At 37.7% G+C, this 24,498-nt stretch overlaps 2 protein-coding genes across 2 annotated transcripts in view; one reads left to right on the top strand and one right to left on the bottom strand.

The window, feature by feature from the left end:
- Nucleotides 1-24,498, top strand: part of LOC145765718 (uncharacterized) — a 1,283,504-nt gene that overhangs the window by 554,297 nt on the left and 704,709 nt on the right. The window lies entirely within an intron of this gene.
- LOC145765609 (low molecular weight phosphotyrosine protein phosphatase-like) lies at nt 1,595-23,183 on the bottom strand. The gene is made up of 6 exons (XM_082577443.1): nt 23,150-23,183; nt 19,456-19,522; nt 18,858-18,870; nt 6,330-6,514; nt 6,003-6,111; nt 1,595-1,684 (listed from the first exon to the last, which is right to left on the bottom strand). Exons 1-6 carry the CDS (start codon nt 23,181-23,183, stop codon nt 1,595-1,597), a joined length of 498 nt encoding a protein of 165 aa, XP_082433569.1.

The raw sequence follows: 24,498 nt of genomic DNA, 5'->3' as shown, positions 1-24,498 counted from the left end.
TTTGGGAGAATCTGAAGTTCATAAGCTGAAGCAAGTGTCTCTGTTAAACAACACTGTGAGTAGGAGAATATCTGAGCTATCGGAAAAAATTTTGTTGCAGGTGGTCTTAAAGATACAGAAGCCAATGTTTGGTTTCCTTGCAATTCAGCTTGATGAAACAACGGATGTTGCAAATTTAGCCGAACTATGTGTTTATGTACGCTACAAACACGAAAGGCATTTGGAGGATGAATTTTTGTTTTGTAGTCCACTCACCACAAGAAAAACTGCTCAAGAAATTTTCAATTTCGTGAACAAGTTTTTCGACGAACACAACCTTAAATGGAAACATGTTATCGGCGCAGACTGTGCACAAACTATTTGGCTGCCGTTCCGGTTTTCAAACTTTGGTTGTTGAACAATCTCCTGATGTTGCTGGTACGCATTGCACTATTCATCGCCAAGCCCTCAGCAAAAACTTTGCCTGATCAGCTGACAAATGTCCTTGACGATGTGGTTAAAGCAGTGAACTTTATCAAAGCAAATGCACTCAATTCTCGTCTATTTGCAGAATTGTGCATTGAAAGTGATTCCGAATTTGTAACTCTCTTGTTGCACTCTCATGTGAGATGGCTTTCGAAGGGTACAGTTTCGAAGGAAAAACCGGTTTTGTGCTAATTTGCTTTGTTTTTGGAGGACCGTCAGTCGTTGAAAAAATCGCAAGGGGACCGTTCAACAAATTTTTTAAAAAAGTTTGAGAACCACTGATGTAGAGGCTCAACGCAGGGCCGGTTACCGAGATTGACAGAGTGAAGTTTCTGTTTGTTGAATTTGAAGTTTTTGTTTGTTTGTTTTATTATCTTTATCCTGCATTGCGGGAAAGCGGACTTGAGCGCTATGCATCGGTGCACGCTTTTCGACGTACACCTGACCCACGCTGCAATGTCTGTTTCCGGTTGTCTACTCTACTCATGACTTAAATTTGGTACTACCCATTACTCGAAATCGATCACTGGGTAGAGGCAACATCGGGTAATGTTGGCAAACTGAAACTTAACCAGAAGTTTTGGTTGACTGACCGCGACAAAGCCTTGAAACCTGGACGCAACTTTCCAAAAGGTACTATTAAAAAATCACTGTTGAGCAAAAAATAGCAAATCATAGCTAAATTAAGTCATCGCCCAAATTAACTATCACCGCCCTAACCCTCTGCGCCAAGTCATCCGTTTGCCATCGGCTGAGTCATCAAACCACAGCCGATGGCAAACGGATGACTTGGCGCAGAGGGTTAGGGCGGGGATAGTCATTTCATTGACGTGGGTTTGATTCTCACCAGTGGTATTGCTCTTTCTTCTTCTGTAATTACCAAACAAACTTCAGAGAGAATTTTTTAATGGTACCTTTTGGAAAGTTGCAACCGGGACGTGTGGTAAACCAAATGATAACCCCGCAGTTCCGAACCATCATCAACTGCTTTATGGAAGAGCCTTTTGTTTGTAAAAAAATTTGCAGAATTGTTCTCGGAACTACATTTCTGACAACGAGCAAGCGTCCAACTTGGCACTAAAATATATTTTCAAATAAATAAGTAAAAAATTGAATGTAAACATTTCCGTCAAGTGGCAGTCATGAGCTGGCGAAGGAAGTTGCGACAGCATCTCATGCATTGATTGTACACCGCCTCGAAGTCGTCTGCGTCACGACTCTGCAAAACTAAGTGACCTGTAATAAGCTAAAAACGTGGCAGGCCAGTAAAGGGTTTACACAACTTTAATACTTGTTTGTGTTTGTCGTGTGTTACTTCTAAAAATGTACCGGTACCTTATATCAGTGCTTCTTAAACAGGTGAATGGTTCATTGGTTCACCATAAGGTGAATAAAATTTTTGCAGAGGGGAGCCAACCAAAAGGGGTGAATAAGGGTAAACCGTCAGAAATGGATGATAGCTTGCGAGCAAGGCGGATATTCCGGGTGTTCAACCTGTTCAGTGAACAGGTGAGAATTTCCAAAAACAAAATTAATTCTAAGTTTTTCATTTTTTAATCAAAACTAATTGTTTTTTTTCCAATGAGAGATAGTAATTTTTTTTATAAATATCAAATAAAAATATTTTGTTATATATAGACGAGAGAGTTTTATCATATCATGAGACAAGGGTGAATGATATCTGGAGATAGATGCTAGGGGTGAACAAAACTAAAAAGTTTAAGAAGCACTGCTTTCTATAATATACTTTCTTTGTACCGCTGTGATTTTTTTCATGTGGATATAAACCGACAATGTCATGCACGCTCACTGTGATGCAACAGTTGCCATAGTATACGGGACTTTCAGATTTATAAAATCCAAATACTGATTGAAATAACTATGATGACGTCATTGGAAGATCGTGGGAACACAATCCACGAACATATTTCTTTATGTGCCGCTCGTGACTCAAACATTGCCAGTCTTCCACTCAGGTGGCCGCCATGCACCGACTCAATATGCAAGCGACGTAGCAAGTTATACTGCAATCTACATTATGACTTGTGCGAAAAGTGGTCCCGCAGAACAACGTTGAATCGATGTAATCAGAGTACAAAGAACCAAAACTTAGCAAAGTTTGTCAAAATCTTAAAAATTGTTGATGACGTCACTTGGGGAAACAGCACAGCAACGGAGAACCTGAACATTCAAATCATGTCGATATCACACTCGAAATCGAATACCAACCAAGTTTTCCATTTTAAGCCTACACCGAGCACGAGCCGCCAACACAAACTTACTTGAGGCGAAACTGTTCAAGAAAAAAAAACAAAAAAAAAACGCAAATTCAACCAAGGGTCTAATTTCCTAATGTTCATTTTATGATAAAAGCTCAAACCGAATAAACCAGAAACTTATTTTAATTAACTCGAATAAACCACAAACACACAAATCGTACCGAGTCTTTTTGCTGCGACGCATCTACGGCTATCATCTACCAATGAAATGCAAAGTGTGCTGCTAGAAGCAAAAGACTCGGCACGATTTGTGTGTTTCTTGCCGCATAGCTCCAAGGTTTTGAAACAAAACTGATAGATTGCTCTCTTGCGGTTTACCACCGACTACTATCAGCATTAGGGTGCGGCTGATGCCCCGACCTGAAGCAAAACACCCTAACTTTTTTTATAGGTGACACTTGGTACAAAGACAATATTTATGAAGTTTAAGACCAATCTATAAATGTTTAGGGGGTCCAGATTTGAATTGAAAATTGAGAAATTTGGTACTTAATTGCCATAATCGTGTAGTTTTACAGTGCTACATAGTCCTTCATTCATCATGGTAAATTCTGTATTTAAGGTCATCTAGGCTCCACAGTTGCAATGTTTCACACAGTAGGCTATTGTTATGTTCCATACTATTTTTTAACAAGTAAGGTTTTGCAAGCAGACAGCCAAACACTATTTTGAGAAGTAATATGACAACCTATTGCAAAATATGCTTGATATGTAATTGCTGGAGAATGCAAGTATTAAGCAGTAGAACAACATAGCCTGTGTATTAGCCAGTACAATACACAACTTTTATTAAATGTGAGTGACTGAAATCTTCCTGGTCACTGTTGTCAGCTATACCTTGAGAATCGCTAAAAGTGAAAACATGCCTATATGATGTCACAATACCTTCAAAATGACTTACCACTGTTTAGCTCAGTCAAATACCTCCAGTTTCAGTCTAGTAAGTGCAGATCATTTCTAAGGCATTGTTTCCAGGTTCAGAATAAGGTTAAATGTAAAGAGTTGTTACAGAGCACTTCTCCAATATCAAGACAAGGCTCTTAACCATTTTAATTGTGACAACTTAGGAATGGTGAATTACCGTAGACATTTAGTATGCTATGTGGTGAAACATGCATAGAATCGTATTTATCAATTGCAGAATGCAATCCAGAATCAATACGTGTAGTTTGTATTCAGTTGGTAGGCTATTTAATCGAAAAAAAGTGTGCTAGGCTATGTCTTCTTATGCACAACATGACCCTCGGTATGTTCTACTCGCTACGGTTCCCACAAAAGCAGATCAAGGTATCAAACGTAGCAAGTTACCAACCTGCAAGCAAGTGATTTTCAAATTAATTCAAACAATTTTATCAGGAAGGCAGGTAATTACAGTACAGTTAACAGTTTTTACGTTTTACTTGTGAGCTAACATTTCTACAGTTGCAAAGCAAAAAATGTCAGAAAAAATAATTTCTTTTTACAAGGAAGAATTTCAAATGAAGATTAAGAGAGACAAAGGCAAACCACTAAAAAATATACAGGAATTTCAGAAAAAGCTTAGCAAAACCTTTCCTTTGTGGCCACGCAATGTAATAAAAAAAAAAAGCAATGAAGAAGACATGCTATTCCTTATCAGTATACAAGGGGCAACCGGGAAGCAAGTATGGCTGGAAAAGATAAAGTGTTAGAAGCAAAAGTTAAAAAGATCAGTACCAGGCCACAACAACAAGATAGACGAGTAGCAAAGGAGGAGACCCGAGTTAATGGCATAAATAATGCTATTGATTTAGAAGCTGAGGATGACGTGGACAACGAGCCATGCACATATTCAATGATTTGTGAGATAGAGGAAAAACGCTCTCATGAAAGAAGATCAAAATCAGGATCAAAATCAGGAATAGCATTCATTCCTCATGACATAATGAAATCTCCAGGATTAGTCTCTGCAGCAATCAGAAACAGCATTCCACCAACTGCCTTATCTCTTACTCTCCATTCTATGGTTCAAGCCTGTTCTGGAAATGCTTTGAAGTTAAATCTCCATCCATCTCAGTCACACAGATACAGAGTTGAAACAGCGCAACATATCTCATAAAAAATTCTCTCCGCATGGTCACCACCTGCTGTTGGTGCTGAACATTGGGATGGAAAGCTTCTGGAGACTTTAACCAGCAAGTAGAAGCAAGATGAAAGGCTCCGAGTTTTGATATCTGGCATCGGTGGTATTAAATTGTTGGGTGTTCCAATAATTCCAACCCATTCAATAGAAACAGCTGGAGCACTTGTATCCAAAGTTACTATATGCACTATGCAGTTGCTTGAAGATTGGCATTGCAAAGATTTTGTTACATCTCTTGTTTTTGACACAACAAGCTGTTAATACAAGGCATTAAAACTGGTGCTTGTATACAACTTCAAGAAGATATAGGTCGCCCCGTACTTTAGGCTGCGTGTAGGCACCATGTGGGTGAAGTAATTCCTTTTAAGGTGAAAACCTGTGGTGAAATGATATGCAATTATGTATCATAGAGTACTGAAACACAAATGTTAGAATGCCACTTCGTAATATCTAAAGTTTAACTCAAAAGCAACAAAGGAGCGCTTATATTAAATTTATTACGGTTAAAGCCTACACAGCGCTGTGGAGTGTGGTAAACGGCATTAAAAGTATAAAACACTGATTTTCTAGTGTCAGTTATGGTTTGTTCTGAACAGGGTATTCATTCAAAGAATTTGCAATCCGAAGACACCATTTTTGAAATTTTTTGCAAAGTATACTTCACAGATTTTGCCTAAACTTAGAACGTTTGCCATAATTCTGAAAAATTTCAGAAATTCCATTGCACAAAGTATGCAAAATTACCCCTAAATTGACACACTGGTTCTAAGTGAAACGTAAGCTGCTGTTCACAGCATAAAAACTATAATTTGCAATAATTTACAAAAATTAGCTGGTATCACATGAGTAATGAACATACAAAAATCACTCAAATTTTTTTTTAAACATAAATCACTTAATTTAATGTCAAAATTGAAATTTGGGAAAATCGATAATCCTATAAAAGTTTGATTGCAATCTGGACCCCCTAGACCTTATTCAATTTTGCTGAAACTTCATATTTAAGCTTTGTAGACCAAGCCTCACTTCCAAAAACAAGTTAGGGTTGCTACAATCCAGTTTTAAATTTTATGGGGCATCAGCCGCACCCTAATCAGCATACTCATGTGCCACCTGTAGATATTAATTCTAAATATCAGAGAATCAACTTCACTCACAAAGTAAGGATCTTTCACAATTCCGCCTGTCTCCTTGTTATCGTCGAACAGTCCGAGCATAAGCAGCTTTGCCTTATGAGGTCGGTTCGGTGCTGTGTCCTCCAAGTCTCTGTAAAGACATGGACCATTTCAACCGCCGTTGGCTTGATAGCTGAGCAGATTTTGTCGTATTCAGGATTACGCCACTGGGCTTGAGGCATGCCTTTAAGTGTCTTGCTAAAGATACAGACACATGTTCTTGAGCGGTAACGAACCGGCGCCCTTTCGGATACCAATCCAAGGCAATCGGCTATGCAACCCACACTCAGCAGATGAATAGAACCTCACCTCATATTCTGTTCATCCATGCCGAGAATGTAATCGAACGCATCGAAGTCGCGTTGCGTCACTTGTCCCGCTCTATGCTTCTTCACGTGATGGTAGATGTCGTGGCCCTTCATGCATGACTGACCACGGTGGTCGGGAGGATTTCCAATTTGATAATTTGAAGTGGCAGCACTGTCGACCACCCACTGCGGAAGACAACACAACTTGATTGAAATAAACGTTGAAAAGCCTGTGATGTGGCAGCTGACCTGGACAACAGATCGTTGTCACATAATTAGTCTGATACATATTATCTTGATACACATCGAGTCGATGCAATGGCGGATCCGGGGGGATCGCTCCCTAAAAAACAGAAAAAAATTATTTAGGGTGTATTTTAATAAGTCGTATTGATGTAGAGTTGTAGACCTGCACATTATCGCGTTTTGTCAAAATCGCTTCCTCTCCCAAAGGTTCCTTGCCTTCACTTAGATGCCTTTATGACACGAGAAATTTTAAACAGAAAAAAATAAATGAGATGATGCGTTATACTGGTGGACTGGTGTTAGGGATGCACAATACAGAATACCTGGCTATTCTAGAATATTCTAGAATACTTAATTTCGAATCTATTCTGAATTTACGCGGCAATTTTTTCCAAATAATATCGAACCATTAATTGATGCTTGTGTTACTGTGAATCTATGATTTTTATCAAATTTTTTAAAAAAATTTTCAAATGGGAATCAAGCAATAAAATGCGTAAACTGAATATTCAAGAATACATTTCAAAAAAAATTACCGAAAACAATTTGTTTTCAATGGCACTGGCAAGGCCCAAAGTCCAATGTTTCATTTATTTTTAATTGTTTCAAAATGACCAAAAGTGGAAACACTGCTCCGGAATACATCACTATCGACAGCAATAACAAAAGCCACGTTACTACATCTGATGTTTTGATGTTGAAATCTGATGTTTTGATGTACTAGCACTGTACATACATTGCTAGTCTATAGTGACGTAGACTGTACAGTCGCACGCTTCGCTGCTCACGCCCATTCCCGTTTTGAAAGCTCTGACAAAAGCACGCGCTGAATGCTGATCAGACCGCAATGGGGCAAATTTTTATTGAAAATCGTTTTATGGTAGCATGTTAAACACAATTACTTCAATACACAATTACTTAATTACTTCATCTTGATAATTCTTCGCCATTTAAGAACTATAGCTACGGTTTAGAAGGCGTTTTAAAATTTCAGCAAAGTCATTCTGAAAGGCTTTCATCAGACCAACGACATGCGCTTGAAGAGCCAAAGCGCCGTGTAGCTGCTAAATACGCCGCATAACTGGTTAACTTCTACCGAACGAGGTCGTGTGGCTTCTTGCGTCACAATGATCTTTGTTACGTTGATTCAATGTCATCAATCGTTGAAGCAACGTAAAAATCGAAAGTTTTCCTCCTCGAATAGAAGTTAAGGGATACAGTATTCAAATTTTTTAGATGCGCGCTAAAATGCGCGGAAAAGTATATTCTCGCAACAATTGTTCGTGCTATGCAGTGACGATTTGTATCGCTAGTTCCTGCGTTATTTCTCGGGGGACAAATATGACCGATCTAGATGGTACTTCCCGCAGACATCACATGCTGTGACGGCGGACATGTCCGCCATGAATTTCGAGGCCTGAATTATTCACTCGCACGGGAATGCACTGCGTGTCTGCAGTTCTAATAACTGCGTAAACCCTGTGAAGGAAGAAAAAAGGCGCTTGGAACAAACAGTCCATTAAGAAAAAAGTCGGCGCGCAAGACGAAAAATATCAACTTTACATTTGTTTAACGTCTCACACTGTTCATTTAACAGATTTATTTTCGAATCCTGATATCCGAAAAGAAACTGCAAATGCGATTCGAATACATTGAGATTCGAATCTCCAAGATTCGATATTCTGAACTGTACATCCCTAGGTACACTGTATGATGAAATAATCTGATGACAATCACAGGTTAAACAAGATTGTCGGACCACTTTGCATGCGACAAAAGCAAGTGCTTCAACTTAGCAAGTACATTTCAGCTACTGTCAAGTCAGCAATTGAGAGATTTTCACCTAGCATCGGACTTGCTTGGTCATAGCTTGCTAAACTGAATTTGCTGACTTGTGACATGCCACGTTTCGGCTTGTTCAGTTGTTACTTGCTTAGTTTTATAATTTGCCAACTTCAGCCACTTGCTGAAATGTTGCCAGCTGTCACTTGCTCGACTGCAATGAGCTCAGTTCACAACTTCTGACTTGTAGGAGACTTTTAAAAAATACACGCAGTGTTCTCACAAAAACGTAAAAATTGTCAAAAATAGCAATACAAAAGGTGGAGTTGCATTTCTCGAACTTCAAGTCACCAGGACAAGAATCGTACAACTAATGAGTTATAACTTATACAATGCTTGGTAGGTTACTAGGTCGCATAACGCCTTTTGATATTTTTTTAACAATTTGTAAAAGTACAAGATCGTGCCAATTAAATCACAAACTAACCAAACTTTTGGCATTGGAAGAATACCTTCTATCAAGATTTTACACTTAACGCATATATACTTCTCACATGACCGTGAAGTTTGCTAACAAGATTCAACAGCAAGGAAGGCAAGAGGATTTATTTTATTTGGGAGTCGGACTAGGATTTTATAATGAAACAAGTGGTCTGATTAACCAGACAAGCAGCATGAAGGAACGTCTCTGGTTTGGTTGTTCTCTACAATGTTATGATGCAGCCAATGCTGTACGGTGACCACATGTTTGGTATATATCATGGGTTCTTGTATGTCATACCAAAATAAAATTATATGAACAACCATGGTGCAAACAAAGCATGTGTTTTATTGAAACTTGCTGAAAAAAGTGAAGAAAAAATGAAACAGTAAAAAGTGGTAACCGTACGTCACTTGGTGTGCCCCGTTAGCACAGTTGGTTAGCGTGCGAGTTTATAAACAAACAAGATCAAGCGGCACATGTTCGACTCTCGGGGTGTGCGCTTGAAAAATGCATTTCAGGATTGCTCTTCATTCAGTGGCACCTAGTGAATAGAATAGCTCACAGACAACACTTCAACAATCGGAAACTTCACTCTGTTGATCTTGGTGACCGGGCATGTGTCAGTGGTTCAAAGCCCATACAAGTATACGAGACTGCCAGGATTAAGGTCTCAAAGAAGCTTTCTCAATCCAAGGATAAAAATTCAATCAATCAATCACTATAAAGATATTACATTACGAGACACGCAACTCCGCTGTTCCGGCAACATAGAAGGGTCAATTGCAAATTTGACACTTTGTTAATGGCTTGCTTTCAACTACTAACCTTAAGTTACTTCAAAACCAACTTCACTCCTCTTATATACGCATTACGCAACCCATAAAAAGTACATTATTTTGTAAATAAGAAAAAAACATAAGGATAAGCCTTCTGAATTGCGGATAAGCCAAAAGCGGATGTAGTTTCGCATCCCATGATCTGCAATTTGTAACACCACTAGCATAAAATATGTAGGAACTCAGAAGGATCCTTCTGATGATCCGTTTAGGTGAAACAGGCTGTAAGTGTTAAGGACTCAGATAGTATAACTCTATTTGATTTAATTCGCTCTGCTTTGCTTTTTTGATTAGCATTGAGCACTTTTTGTATATGACGAAATCGGTTAATAGTATACTGCTTAAACGTATCAATCGTTTATTTGAATCAAAACCTGAAATCCCAAACCAAATCCAATCTGATGTTAAATAAAAACATCGGTTAAGCGCATACCGCTTAAAAGAATAAGTCGGATAAAAGCATCAGGATTTGCTTCTAGTTTGCATACTTCACTCATTTAATCGTATAATTATACCAGTTAGCGAAAAGAGAATGTCTCTTTTTTGCTTCGCATTATTGTCTACAATGTTTAAAGGCGAAATGAAGCAAAGGTGAGACAGACGCATGCGCTCAAAACAAAGACAAGTGTCTGTAATCCCAGGCCATAATCTTATGTGTTAGACATCGCACTGCAAAAAACCAATTTTCGCACAGCCTGGCTTCATTAAAACAGAAGAGCACACAAAAGGAATAATCACACTAAAGAAGTTTAAATGCTTTTGATGTCATCCGTCGGCGACTGGCCTTCCAAGGAATGGACATGGACAAATTATTTCGGCTGAAGAGGGAAGTGTTGGAAAGCATGTCAAAAAGTTTTTACCAGAAAACTTTGGAGAATTTTTTTTTAAATTGCTGAAAAAAGTAGCCTACTGTTGTGAAATGCAGTGCATAATTTCATTTGTGCAGTTTCGTTCAGTTGAAGAACATTGCACATTAATTATTTTACCAGACAGTGCAAACGACTTGAAAAAAAAAACTTTGCGATTTCAAAACAATGAGCCGTGTTTTTCTACCTTACCACTATTTTCGTAGGCCACGTTCCATACTCAAAACTACACAGCTGGTACGAGCTAAAAATAGCACGCTTGAATCAAAAGCGTCAACCTCAAAGTTCGCGTTGTGACGTCACAGAGATCGGTGAGATTAAAAGAAGTCCGATTGCCGCAGTTTGCAGAAAAGTGCTTTGATCATACCTGCTCAGCCAAATCAGCAAAGCTGGTCTTTTTTACATTGTTTCAACGTCTGCAGACAAAAAATCAATGTAAAAAGGACCAGTTTTGCTGGCTGGAACATACAGCGTAGTGTTATGTAACACAGAACTAGTAAACTCTTTAAAGTTTAACCAGAATTGTAAACAGTTGTAGGAAGCATCGGTTGTAATGTGCGTTGCAGCCTAGTCAGCACAGACAATTTAAGCCGTTGCGTTTTGAGGTCAATTTTTTAAAAATACAAGTAATAGGTTTGGCTAGGTGGGAAATCACATAAAATCACCCAAAAAAAATTTTGAGCAAAAAATATCATTGTTTAGGGGTCCCTCCGCCTCCCCGAAAATGTCCGAGCCCCATTTTTCCTTAAAATTGCTTAACTTCTAAACCGCTTGACGTAGAAACTTTGTTTTTGGCTCTAAAGACTCATAAGTCACATGTTCCTATCTGCTCTAAGAGGAATGTGTTCTTTAAAGTGTTGAGAAAAATAGTTATGAGCCAAAAAATGATTTTCAGGGCATTCAAGACTTTGGAAAATCATAGTAACTGCCTAAGTATTATAATCATGCATATTTTAAAAACAAATGTTTAGTTGCAGAGTAAATTGTGTTGTGTATACCGGTACTATAAGTAAACAAAGTAACTGTAGAAAAATATCAAAATAAATGTGAATATTCTAAATTATCCCAAATTGGGGTCATTCTACCGGAAAACATCTTTAGCTCAGGAATGCATTTAAGTTAAAATACAAACAAATTCAAGTGTATGTTTATGAAATGCATGTGTCAGCTCAGTAACAAAATGAAAAGAACAACGTTAACTAGCAACATACAGTAGCCTAGTCCAATTTAGTTCCCAAACTGAGAGAGGAACCTGCTAAAGAATATTGAATGAACACAAACAAACACTGAAGGAATCGTAATGAACACTGTAAACAGCTAAAACTGCTAGCGAACACTGAATGCAACAAATTCACATCACAACTGTGATACGTTCAAGAAAACATAAAGATACACTGTATCTAGAAATCAAGTAAGCCACATCGCGCAAAGTCATGAAGAGAAATAGGCAGTTACCAGACTCAGCAGGAATATACGATTATAATTTAACTGCAGACAGTGCACACCGTTTCGACCTCCCGGTCTCATCAGTGCAGTAGTTACACCGGAATAATGGCCATGGAGATATATATACCTCCATGTGACATTTTCCCATTTGTGGTACCTTATCAGTGACCAAAAATGGTACTACTGCCAACCTTGCCAAAGTGCTCAAACTGCAAGCAGTGAGCTTTGCGCAATGCATAGCAAGGTGCCTCCAGTAAAGTGCTCAATTGGCATAAACCAAGAGCGTCAATAACTGCAGACAGTGCACACCGTTTCGACCTCCCGGTCTCATCAGTGCAGTAGTTACACCGGAATAATGGCCATGGAGATATATATACCTCCATGTGACATTTTCCCATTTGTGGTACCTTATCAGTGACCAAAAATGGTACTACTGCCAACCTTGCCAAAGTGCTCAAACTGCAAGCAGTGAGCTTTGCGCAATGCATAGCAAGGTGCCTCCAGTAAAGTGCTCAATTGGCATAAACCAAGAGCGTCAATAACTGCAGACAGTGCACACCGTTTCGACCTCCCGGTCTCATCAGTGCAGTAGTTACACCGGAATAATGGCCATGGAGATATATATACCTCCATGTGACATTTTCCCATTTGTGGTACCTTATCAGTGACCAAAAATGGTACTACTGCCAACCTTGCCAAAGTGCTCAAACTGCAAGCAGTGAGCTTTGCGCAATGCATAGCAAGGTGCCTCCAGTAAAGTGCTCAATTGGCATAAACCAAGAGCGTCAATAACTATAATTATAATTTATAATTAATATAATTATAATAGAGCGATTATAATTTATATATAACCGTTGTGTATATTTCACACGAGCATAGCGAGGCGCAAGCTCGATAGATACACTATCCTTGTGAATTCAGGTCTACAGTCATGGACGTGACATAAGACCTTATGGAGTCGTCAATTTGCTTCAACATGCTGCTTGGCAAATGGCATTGCATCGTCACTGTCTTTAACTTTTCTGTTCTGAAGGCATTGCGTTACATTCCCGATTAACCGTTCATTAGGCGTTTGATTGTTTTTGAATGATAGCCAGCCTCTTTTCTCACCATGTGTTAAGCATGGGGAGCACTGGCTTGTTGCATCAAAGAATGCAGCCAATGGCCGATTGCTCCATGCAAGCTTCTTGGTGTCTACAGATGTACGGAATGGCCCGTTTCGGTGAGTCCGATTCGGTGAGTCCGATCCCTATTCGGTGATTTTTTCAATTTTTTTTTTAATTATCGGGTACCGTAGCCTAATTATCATTGCCGTTTTAGGGTTAGAGGTTAGGAGTTAGAGGTTAGGAACTCACCGAATCGGACTCACCGAATAGTAGCAGACCCACAGATGTAACACATATTTTTCGAACATCTACAACCAAAATTAGTGGATTGTTGGAATGGCGCGCAACGACAAAGACAGTGACGATGCAATGCCAAGCAGCATGATGAAGCAAATTGACGACTCCATACGATCTTATGTCACGTCCATGACTGTAGACATGAATTCATTGTAAGCCATTTGTCTGATTCACAGGATAGTGTATCTATCGAGCTTGCGCCTCGTTATGCTCGTGTGAAATATACCCAACTGTTATAATCGTATATTCCTGCTGAGTCTGGTAACTGCCTAATTTCTCTTCATGACTTTGCGCGATGTGGCTTACTTGATATCTAGATACAGTGTATCTTTATGTTTTCTTGAAGTTATCACAGTTGTGATGTGAATTTGTTGCATTCAGTGTTCGCTAGCAGTTTTAGCTGTTTACAGTGTTCATTACGATTCCTTCAGTGTTTGTTTGTGTTCATTCAATATTCTTTAGCAGGTTCCTCTCTCAGTTTGGGAACTAAATTGGATTAGGCTACTGTATGTTGCTAGTTAACGTTGTTCTTTTCATACTGCTACTGAGCTGACACATGCATTTCATAAACATACACCTGAATTTGTTTGTATTTTAACTTAAATGCATTCCTGAGCTAAAGATGTTTTCTGGTAGAATGACCCCAATTTGGGATAATCTAGAATATTCACATTTATTTTGATATTTTTCTACAGTTACTTTGTTTACTTATAGTACCGGTATACACAACACCTTTCAACACAATTTACTCTGCAACTAAACATTTGTTTTTAAAATATGCATGATTATAATACTTAGGCAGTTACTATGATTTTTCAAAGTCTCAAATGCCCTGAAAATCATTTTTTGGCTCATAACAATTTTTCTCAACACTTTAAAGAACACATTCCTCTTAGAGCAGATAGGAACATGTGACTTCTGAGTCTTTAGAGCCAAAAACAAAGTTTCTATGTCAAGCGGTTTAGAAGTTATGCAATTTTAAGGAAAAATGGGGCTCGGACATTTTCGGGGAGGCGGAGGGACCCCTAAACATTGATATTTTTTGCTCAAAATTTTTTTTGGGTGGTTTTATGTGATTTCCCACCTAGCCAAACCTATTACTTGTATTTTTTAAAAATTGACCTCAAAACGTAACGGCCTAACAGACATCTTCCCAACAATTACGCCCATTCACAATAAACCTTTTTTTTAGTAAATTGGTTAAACGAATCAATCGTATAATCGTATCAAAACGTCTGGCAAATAGGTGATTGGATTAACCGATTTCGTCGGTAGTATTAATAGTTTTCATTGTTTTTAGAGAACAAAAAATGTATTATCAGACTTCATAAATTCAGCACACATTAACAGTTTCAAATTAGATTCATGTGATATTTTCACATGAATCGGATTTCCAGGAATCTGAACACACGCTTTTTTATATATTTTAAAGGCTCGATTAGCAACAACATCTCACAATAGCATAACAAGCTCCCATAAGACATGTCAGCACAACGCAAACAGAAAACTTACATGCTTTGATAAGGGGTCATTCCATATCAAAACAGCCAATATAAAGATATCTTGTATATGGTACCTCTCAGATTTTGTTGAAAAGTTGTCATACTATGCCTTAGGCTACCAAACGAAAGAATTCTAAGTTTTAGATCAAAATCTCAAACGGTTTTCCCATGGCGGCCATTTGAATTTCAGGCGCTACCCTAGTTTTTGACTTGGGGGGGTAGCGAATAGCAATTTCAGCCATTTTCAGAGCCCCATAACTTTATTTGTAATTGTGGTAGAAGACTAAAAATTGCTGTGCTAGTTCACCATAAACTATACTACACAATTCAATAGTAACAAACAACGTCTCTTGATGCATAAGTGTTAGGTGGGTCATCAAAATCCTGTTTTTTTGCCCCGTATAAGTGATTTTTTCAATTTTCAAATGCTTCTACCACCCAAACCAATCAAAATATTTCTCTAAAACCTAATTATTTGTAATATTTGGAAACTTTTCTTCTGCCAACTTGAATTTGGGAGTTGTGGTGCCATTAACAGAAATGTTATGGGGGTCTGAAAACCCTATCAGGCAGAAATGGCCCTTTTTTACCCTTATGTTTAGAGCCCCAAATGACCGCGTGGGCATTTTATGGTCATGCTGAAATTTATACCAGACAAACATTTACATTTATTCTTTCATTTCATGAAATAAAATCTGTGAGTATCAAACTCCTTCACTATAAATTTTACGTTTCTAAAATGTAACATTTTGGTCATTTTTGGCAAATAATCTCAAGTCCTTAATGTAGGTCAGAGAAAATTCAACAATGATTTATCATGAAAACAGTGAAAATAAGTAGGTACTATGCTTAGTGATCATAAACATTGAGATGCTGACATTGTTGACCATTAATTTATGTTCAAAATGACGCTTTTACCTCTTCTCACCCATGAAAAAGTACCCACCTGCAATGAATAAGCTATGATGTGGAGATAAAATTGTAGGAACATGATCAAGTCGTGTTCAAAAATTAAATTGTTTTCAGTTTGCACTATAATTCTGCATTATGTAAAATGCATTACTCAAATTAGCTCAGTTGTGTTTGAATATCATCTATTGTCTAAGAAACTGTGGGAGTAGCGTCAGAACATTTTCATAATCTTTTTTGTTAAATTTGAATTTTCGAACATCCGTAGGTTTCTGGTACACCAACACTACAAATGGTATGTTGGAATGGCACCCAACAAGGCATCTGTCTTTGGTTTGGCGGCCACATCAAAATGTTGTTTACACGCTTCATGAATTTTATGAAAACATCACCATGTTTATCTGAACGTTCAATAATATTTCCATAGATACAGGCAATGTATATTCCTGGTTGGAACAGAGTTGAGATTTTTGATTGATCTGAAAGCAAGCGTTCTTCATCCAAATGTTTTGCATCACAGATTTGTTCTGCACTGATGTCAGTGAATATTGAATCTTGTGACATTCTTTTCATTCGCACTATATTGATGGAAATTGGAATAAAGCAATGGTGTGAACGTGTTCCCCTAATAGTTTTTGTCGAGGCATAACGTCTCTACAATTCATACTCTTCTTCATTTTTTTTAACATTGTCTGCACTAATGAAGAACTGAATGTTTTTGATGTTTGTCGTTGCCCATTCAAACATCTGCAATGGTGTCACAATATGGTTTGCATTGGGGGCCTGAAGACTTGCACGTGCTGTAAGATGCTTGACAGTGCCTCCAATTCCATCACATGGGCTTTTCCCATGCGAAGTGGCAAAAAAGTGCCATTCAGCAGAAATGCCAAAGTCATGTTTGTGATAGCACAGGTTGGTGAAGTTCTTATAATTTTTATATTGTGAAGCTGCACCATCTCTAAAATAGATTACTTTGTGCAGATTCGGGATAAACTGTTTTAGATGAGGTAACAAGCGTGATAGAAAACAATGAACTGCAGTTGTGTCATGCTTAAGGCGATCTGAAATTACGGACAGGCTGAGGCACTTTAGTTTCTGTGCATATTTGTAGTACCGGTACACCACAAATGGATGAAGGGTTGCTTGGCTGTTATCCCAGTGATGACCTTGCACAGCGTCTTGGACAATAAAACTATAGTTCTCTGAAAAGTCCAAGAGAACAATTGCTGTAGCAGGTGCAACTTCTTCCTTCAGTGATTTCAGAAAAGACGCCTGTGCTTTCATAATGAAATGATGTTGTCGCAAATGATCGAATAATGAACACATTATTTCTATAAATTCCTGGACTGAATTTTGCATTGACACAAGTGTTGTCCTGTCAGTGTGCACCCATTGTTTGTAAGAAATGGTATCATCAACATCAAAGTCATTTTTTTCAAATATATAATATCGTTTTAAGTAACCTTGTAGTCCTTCCTTTCCTGGGCATGAGTCACAAAGATGGATCATGCATTCCCTTTCATTTGTGCTGCAGACCAAGTGTTGCAATAACTCCTTGTAATTTTCTTGAATTGGAATAGCTTGGATGAGTAATTTAGCATTTTGATGTGACTCACACACACAAACAAAATGCATACCTGAACTGTTCACTGGTAGACACCACTTTGGCCGAAGTTCACAAAACTGACAAACCAAAAATCATAAATATATATACCTTAAAATCAATACAAAATCAGGTGAATAGAAAATTTTGCGAAATTGGAAATCTACCTAAAAAAATACTCCTAAATGGACCCATATACAGGATCCTAAGCATTGTTCACTGCTTGGTAAGAGTGGTGTACCAACAACTGCACAATTGGAATATTGATTTGAGCTAAGCATTTTACATAATGCAGAATTATAGTGCAAACTGAAAACAATTTAATTTTTGAACACGACTTGATCATTTTCTTACAATTTTATCTCCACATCATAGCTTATTGATTGCAGGTGGGTACTTTTTCATGGGTGAGAAGAGGTAAAAGCGTCATTTTGAACATAAATTAATGGTCAACAATGTCAGCATTTCAATGTTTATGATCACTAAGCATAGTACCTACTTATTTTCACTGTTTTCATGATAAATCATTGTTGAATTTTCTCTGACCTACATTAAGGACTTGAGATTATTTGCCAAAAATGACCAAAATGTTACATTTTAAAAACGTAAAATTTATAGTGAAGGAGTTTGATACTCACAGATTTTATTTCATGAAATGAAGGAATAAATGTAAATGTTTGTCTGGTATAAATTTCAGCATGACCATAAAATGCCCACGCGGTCATTTGGGGCTCTAAACATAAGGGTAAAAAAGGGCCATTTCTGCCTGATAGGGTTTTCAGACCCCCATAAGATCTCTGTTAATGCCACCACAACTCCCAAATTCAAGTTGGCAGAAGAAAAGTTTCCAAATATTACAAATAATTAGGTTTTAGAGAAATATTTTAATTGGTTTGGGTGGTAGAAGCATTTGAAAATTGAAAAAATCACTTATACGGGACAAAAAAACAGGATTTTGATGACCCACCTAACACTTATGCATCAAGAGATGTTGTTTGTTACTATTGAATTGTGTAGTATAGTTTATGGTGAACTAGCACAGCAATTTTTAGTCTTCTACCACAATTACAAATAAAGTTATGGGGCTCTGAAAATGGCTGAAATTGCTATTCGCTACCCCCCCAAGTCAAAAACTAGGGTAGGGCCCGAAATTCAAATGGCTGCCATGGGAAAACCGTTTGAGATATTGATCTAAAACAGTGGTTCTCAACCGGGGGTCCGCGGACCCCTTGGGGTCCGCGAAGCGATTTTAGGGGGTCCGTGAAAGTTTCCGAGTTTGCAACATGATTGATAATAATTTACGAAATTTAAAAATTGGTTGTGCTTTATTTGTGTATTAAACGTGATTCTCAAACTGTACATCGCAACGCATTGGTGCGTCGTTTGAAATTTCAAATGGCATCGTACAAAGGTTTAGTTTCCTAACTAAAAAAAATCATACAAATGAATTACATTTTTAATAAGGCTATGTTCAATTTAATTCTTTTGAGACAGCGGATTGTTGATCAATGCTTAACTTGGAAATACAAACGTCAGTCAGCAGGCTATCACCACTGACAGTTTTGCCATGATTGTGATCACCACGAAGTATTGATTACAAATGAAACAAGGGAGAAATTCTTTGTAATGGTCGCAAAAATTCTACTACTTTTTGATAAAATTTATAGAAAAACATTAAATCAGCATATATCATACTGAATTTTGATCATGTGTGCCGACATATAACTCATAACATAATTTCTTCAATGTCATCAATCGTCATAAGTGCGTCACGAGTTAAGCAAATTCTTCTTAGAGGTGTAAAACTTGGAAACATTGGATTCTATCAGGAGACGCGATACAGGATACCAAATTTTCAGATAAATATTGTTTAGGGGTCCACGACCACTTCGAAGGTACCAAAAGGGGTCCGCCAAGACAAAAAGGTTGAGAACCACTGATCTAAAACTTAGGATTCTTTCGTTTGGTAGCCTAAGGTATAGTATGACAACTTTTCAGCAAAATCTGAGAGGTGCCATATACATGGGTGGCTGAGTTGATATGGAATGACCCTAAGTTATATTCTGACAAAAGTTCTTTGAAACAAGCCTCAGCGATTGGAGACTGGCAAATATTTCCTGGAAAAATATATTTGCAGTGAAGTGAACAAAAAAAGTCAGGTATCAATGAAAAGCATGCATATGCAGCATCTCGTGGATCTCCATTTAAACTTTGTAAACATAATGATTATATATATACTGAAAACAAATGGTTGCATACCAGCTTATTAATTTGCATGAACATTGATCAACTTTCTTTCGTATTAGAAAGTTTTACGTGTTTGTTTTCATTTTAAACATGCTATGGAATTAAATTGTTCTTCAGAAAACTGATTATGAAATGCACCAGAAGAATTTATGATGCTCATCTAGTCCAAAATAAATCAACCCTGTCAGCAATTGCCTTGTCATTCAAGTCATTAAGCCTATTCATCATTTATTCATTGCCATCACGATGCCCTTAATTGTAAGGCATGTTGCAAAACTCCAGCATGCTGATTTCAGCACGTCAGATGCCTTGTTTGAGGAATTGAGCACTGCACCAAAAATAACATCCCGCCTCGCTCTATTTGATATCTCTCCTGCCTCCTCACTCCCACTTGGTTCTGAGTTTCAGAGACGGGAATGGGTGACGCTGAACCGATTAAGAACGGGAGTTGGCCGGTTCAATGCTTGCTTGACACGCTGGGGCATGAGGGATTCTGCTGCATGTCAGTGCAGTGCGATGGAGCAAACAACCAGTCACATCATCTTTGGGTGTCGCATCTATTCCCTTCCCAATGGAATAACAGGCCTCTGCACACTTGACGATCTGACGAAAAGTTGGCTCCAAGTCCTTCCTTTTGGCTGACCACAAACTTTCTGCTTCATATGAACAACGACAACAATCATTCTAGATCCTCATCACCTATCGCAAACCAGTCAGGTGTGGGCTGAATTCAACCGACAAACCTATAAATTTCTCATGGCAAAAAGCCACCAATGGAGAGCGTAACATCCTTTTCCAATTCCGGTGCTGTAGAACATACCAAAAACTATAATATTAAGAGATGCATCAAATGGAGCAGGTTTGTATAATATGTCTTTGATGAAATCAAAAATTGTCTGTTTGTTTCCCAGTGAACTTTCCATGTAAGCCTGCTTCATACAAAGAAGCAAACTGGGGTGGAAAAATAAATGAGAAGCTTGGTCCAGAATCACAAACAAAGATGACAGCTTGCTACTTGCCAGCAAACATAAACAATTGTTAGCACGTCAGAGAACTTTTAGAAAATAAGTCAACAGAATAAATTAACTCACATGACAATGAATAACACAGGTCAACAATTTTTTTTCAATAGGGATGGCATGTGAGAGTCGCACTGAGGTATTCCAAGGCTCCTCATTCTGAAAACGCACTTACTTTTTTCAATTTAGCTCTAATTTTCAAGATAATCGACAATGAAAACATTTTTGAAATTGTTGATCTCAATGCTTTTAATTAGCAAACTACTTATTTTCAGCTGTTTACCATTATGATATCATAATAGCATTTGTCTAGCTCAATTAGTTAGATAGATGTTTATTGGTAGTTGCAAAAAAAAATGTATATACGATAAATCAAAACGCAATGTACAGTAAACCTGTTGAAAAGATCACAATTAAAAAAAAGAAAATAATAATAGGATCACAGCAACGAGATGCTGCGAAGTGACTATTCAAGCTTTTCAAGTCAATCAGCCACCCTCAGTCCCTCAAACTCATCAATGATTCATACAATTGGCTAACTGAGACAATCAAAAATGAAAATAAATAACAGTGAAGCTGTCCAAGATGATAAGAAATTAGTTGATATTGTAGGAAAGTTCAAAACACAAACAACGGTTGAAATGAACTGTGATTTACGAAAGGAAAGCATTAAAATGGTTGTGAATCAGTAAATACATCACAAATTAAAATAGCCAGAAAATCATGTGTTTGTGAATGCAGCTTTGTATTGAAAAGGTAGGCCTACTGAAGTTAATACTTGTACAAATAAAATTTTATTCTAAGCGATTGTTAGTGTTTACTCTTTGTTGCAAAAAAATTTTTTCTGATCTATAGGCTGGCATATAATACAATGATATAGGCTAATATGTCTTTAACATGTAGGTTGTAGGATGCTGTATCAACGATTCAGATATGTTTCACTGCAACTGTGACAAGCATATAAGCACAGAAATGAGTTTTAGGGTAATGTTTGCATAATTTATGAAAAACCCAAGACTTATCTTAATCTCCCAGCTTCATGTTAAAGTAATAAGATCGTCAAGACAGCATCCTTTCCTTTCATAAATCATAATTTATTTCAACCCCTCTTTTGTGTTTTGAACTTTCCTACAATATCAACCAAGTAAACTAGACAAGCGCAATTATGACACCATATTGGTAAACACAAACAGCGCTGAAAATGAGTAGTTTGCTAATTAAAACCGTTTGAGACAACAATTTTGAAAATACATTCACTGTTGAATACATCTCCAAAACTAGACCCAATTCGATGAAACTAAGTGGATTTTGGAATCAGGGGCCTTAAAATAGTACCCTAAAATGACTCTCACCTTTTGTGCCAAAAAATTTTTGTTGGCCTGTGCAATAAACAAAATTAATTGAATGAGAGGAAGAGTTTATAACAGTTGCATGAGATCTGCAATGCTCTACCAAAGTGAAACATGGCACTTACGAAAAACGAAATGGTGTTTTTAAGAACTGAGAGAGCGATGATGAGGGCAATCTGTGGTGTGAAGCTGATGGACAATAGGAATACTGAAGAACTTGCTTGGATTAAATGAGAATATTGACAATTTGGTGACTTAGGCAAATTGAGTGAGATGGTATGGGCAATTGGGCATGTTTTTAAGAAGGGATGAAGATGATGTTTTGGGAAGAGCGCTGGAGTGGCAAGTCGAGGGTCGTAGGAAACAAGAAAAATCTAAGAAAACGTGGAAAAGGCAAGTTGTGGAGGAAAGCAGCAAAGTGGGTGGTTACAAGAGTAGGGGCTCGATGCTTTCCTACAATCCCACCTCTTCCTGCCTCAACCATGCTTGCAATCGTTTCTTGTATTTTATTTATTGCATATATATGACTTTAGATTTAGTGAGTTGGGACAAAAAGCTGAATTTTTGTGCACACTTATAATTCTTAACGATTTAACTTAAATCGGAAATCACACATCACATTCCTCTAGCTTGCTTTACCAATACTGAAACCCAACACAAAGGAAAACGGTGTCCAGAAACAACGGCTCCCGGTCCCGGCACGCGGCAAAAGCGACAATCAGAAATGAATGTCTTAGTAATCAGGCAAGCCACGTCACATAGAACACAGGAACAACGCAAATTCAACATTTACAAAATTTATCAGAATTTTACAAATATAATTAAGAGGGCAGTTGACCCGCCGAAACAGTGGCTTAAAAAGAGAGGATGCGTTAGACAGATCGGTGTGGAGGCAGGGTGTGAAAGCAATTGCGACAATTTAAGGTGAATCCGCCACCCTCGTTAATACCACCGGATTAAAACTGGACTAATACTACAACTGAAGGCATAAATCTACAATCTATAGCCTCTACAAATAGTCAGTGTTGTAAGATGTTTATTTTTCAAAACTAATTCACTTCCAAATGCTCTATATAAACACATGCACTATGGCTATGATACAGTTAACAGTAATATTTAACACACTCACCTAAACACACAAATAAAGCTGATTTCTCTGACATTTTCTCTAGTATAACACGTCTTTACAAATTAAAAAAAAAGCTATTGAGGCCTATACCGGTAGGCTACTTACATTGATTATATATTTTACATACAGTACAGTAGTCTATTTATTATTTAGCTCAGTTGTCGGATCTCGGTCGGCCAACTGCACAAAAAAGGTAGGCACTTTAACATTACCCACTCGTCGAAGAGGTACGCAATCATGCGTGACATGTTCACTCGCGATTCAGCTGATTTCAGTCATGTGACTCGACACGTGATATTCTGATCGAAAAATTTTGATACAAAGAAATTTAACTGAATGCTTTGCCACAACCACCGTTGCCTAATGGCATAGCCGTACGAGCCAGGGGGGGCAGCCGCCCCCCCTGTTGTTTCAAAACGTCGCGAATTCGGGCAAAATCTTGCAATTATTCGGGCAAAAATTGCTATATGAAAAGCGACAAAATTGCATGAATTAAGAAAAACTATAAATTAATATCTTTTACCTATCAAACTAAGTACAGCCTCTTATTTGCACAAGATATATGCCCCAAAATTTTCATTTGGCACACCCGTATTGATGTATTGTATTGCATGGTGGTGAAACTGTAGTACGAAATGCATTTAACCAACTGCATCATGCCAATTTGGGCAGCCACCAAAATATGTCTCTAATACTTTTGTGAAACTGCCCAAATCAAAACACAAAATTTGTTATATAGTGTAGCTAATTTTATTAATTTTCACAAATGCATCGTGTTGATTTGGGCAGCTGAAAACATGAAATTATCTGATGAAACTGATTAGGCTAGTCTGTTTATGCAACTTCCCAAATTAGCGTGAGGCAGTTTCCCCAAAATGAACAAATTCATTAATTTTTCCCATTTACATAACTGTATCGTTTAGATTTAGGCAACAAAAAATATGAACTTATCTGATCATAGTCTATTTATAAAACTGCCCAAATTGGCATGATGCAGTTGCCTCGGCATCAAAATTTACAAAGTCTTTAATTTTTTTCATGATGTCCATAAATGCATCACCTTGATTTGGGCAACTACAAAATATGAATTTATATAATTCTGGTGAATACTTTTATTAAACAATTCGGGTGGAGAGGTTACAGTACTTTTTCAACCATAAACAGACATAGCTAAGCAACACCACAACATTTAACAAAAAAATGTTATACCTGTTAAAAGTAATGTTAAGGTGTTGCTTAGCTTTGTTTGGTTACTTTTATAAAAGGTTCTGCTACTGTTCGGCGAGAGCCTTTTCGGCGAGTTCCCTATTCGGCGATTTTTTGAAAATCCAACGACGCCTGTTCTTTCT

Source organism: Aplidium turbinatum, chromosome 2 (genome assembly GCF_918807975.1).
Source record: "Aplidium turbinatum chromosome 2, kaAplTurb1.1, whole genome shotgun sequence".
NCBI lineage: Eukaryota > Metazoa > Chordata > Ascidiacea > Aplousobranchia > Polyclinidae > Aplidium > Aplidium turbinatum.
The sequence above is the reverse complement of the archived record's forward strand: the minus strand, read 5'-3'. Positions and strand labels throughout refer to the sequence as shown.